The 998-nt window shown below is 39.9% G+C and overlaps 1 protein-coding gene across 1 annotated transcript in view; it reads left to right on the forward strand.

The window, feature by feature from the left end:
• The first annotated feature begins 205 nt into the window (after nucleotides 1-205).
• Nucleotides 206-998, forward strand: part of LOC132181714 (pentatricopeptide repeat-containing protein At1g62910-like) — a 1884-nt gene continuing 1091 nt past the window's right edge. The window contains exon 1 of the mRNA XM_059594951.1: nucleotides 206-953. Within this exon, the coding sequence (XP_059450934.1) occupies nucleotides 206-953 (748 nt within the window). The remainder of the gene's footprint in view (nucleotides 954-998) is intronic.

The following is a 998-nucleotide window of genomic DNA, read 5'->3' on the forward strand; positions in this document are numbered from 1 at the left end:
GGATGTGGAAACCCGCACTGGGTTCTTGAACTCTGTGAGAGATCAATGCCGATCTGGAAGCTTAAGGAATCTTGATGATGCCTTAGGCTTCTTTGATCGGATGATTCACTTGCACCCTTTGCCTTGCGTTGTGAATTTCAATCAATTGCTGAGCGCGATTGCAAGAATGAAGCATTTCTTGACTGTGATGACTCTGATTAAAAAAATGGAACTCTTAGGAATTCTTCCCGATGTTTACACTCTTGGTATTTTGATTAATTGCTTCTGCCATATGAACCGGGTGGATTTTGGGTTCTCTGTCTTGGCAAGAACTTTGAAACTTGGTTATCAACCCCACTGTACAACTCTAACTACTCTTGTCAAGGGGCTCTGTCTTCAGGGTAAAATCAATCAAGCTGTGAGTTTAGTTGGTGAAATGAGCAAGAAAGGGTATGAACCTAATATGTTTACCTATGGAACAATAATCAATGGTTTGTGTAAAATAGGGGAGACGAGTGTGGCTATTGAGTTGCTTAAGAAGATGGAAGAAGCAAATTTGGAATTTGATGTTGTGCAGTATAACACAATCATTTACAGTTTATTGAAGGACAGATTGCTAACCGAAGCTTTGAACCTTTTCTCTCAAATGACGAGTAAAGGCATTCAGCCAGATCTCTTCACATACAATTCCTTAACCCAGGGCTTATCCAACCTCCGCCATTGGAATGAGGTAACTGCACTATTGAAAGAGATGGTGCATAGGAAGATAATGCCAGATGTGACAACCTTCAACATATTGATCTCTGCGCTTTGCAAAGAAGGTATGCTGACAGAGGCAAACGAAGCTTTTGATGTGATGATTCAAAGAGGCCTGAAGCCTAACACAATTACATATACTTCATTGATTGATGGTTATTGTTTGCAAACGAGAATGGACGATGCAGTCAAAACATTTAATATGATGGTTGAGAAAGGTTGTTCACCTTCTATTATTAGCTATAGCATATTGATCAATGGGT

The sequence above is a fragment of the Corylus avellana genome, chromosome ca5 (assembly GCF_901000735.1).
Source record: "Corylus avellana chromosome ca5, CavTom2PMs-1.0".
Taxonomy (NCBI): Eukaryota; Viridiplantae; Streptophyta; class Magnoliopsida; order Fagales; family Betulaceae; genus Corylus; species Corylus avellana.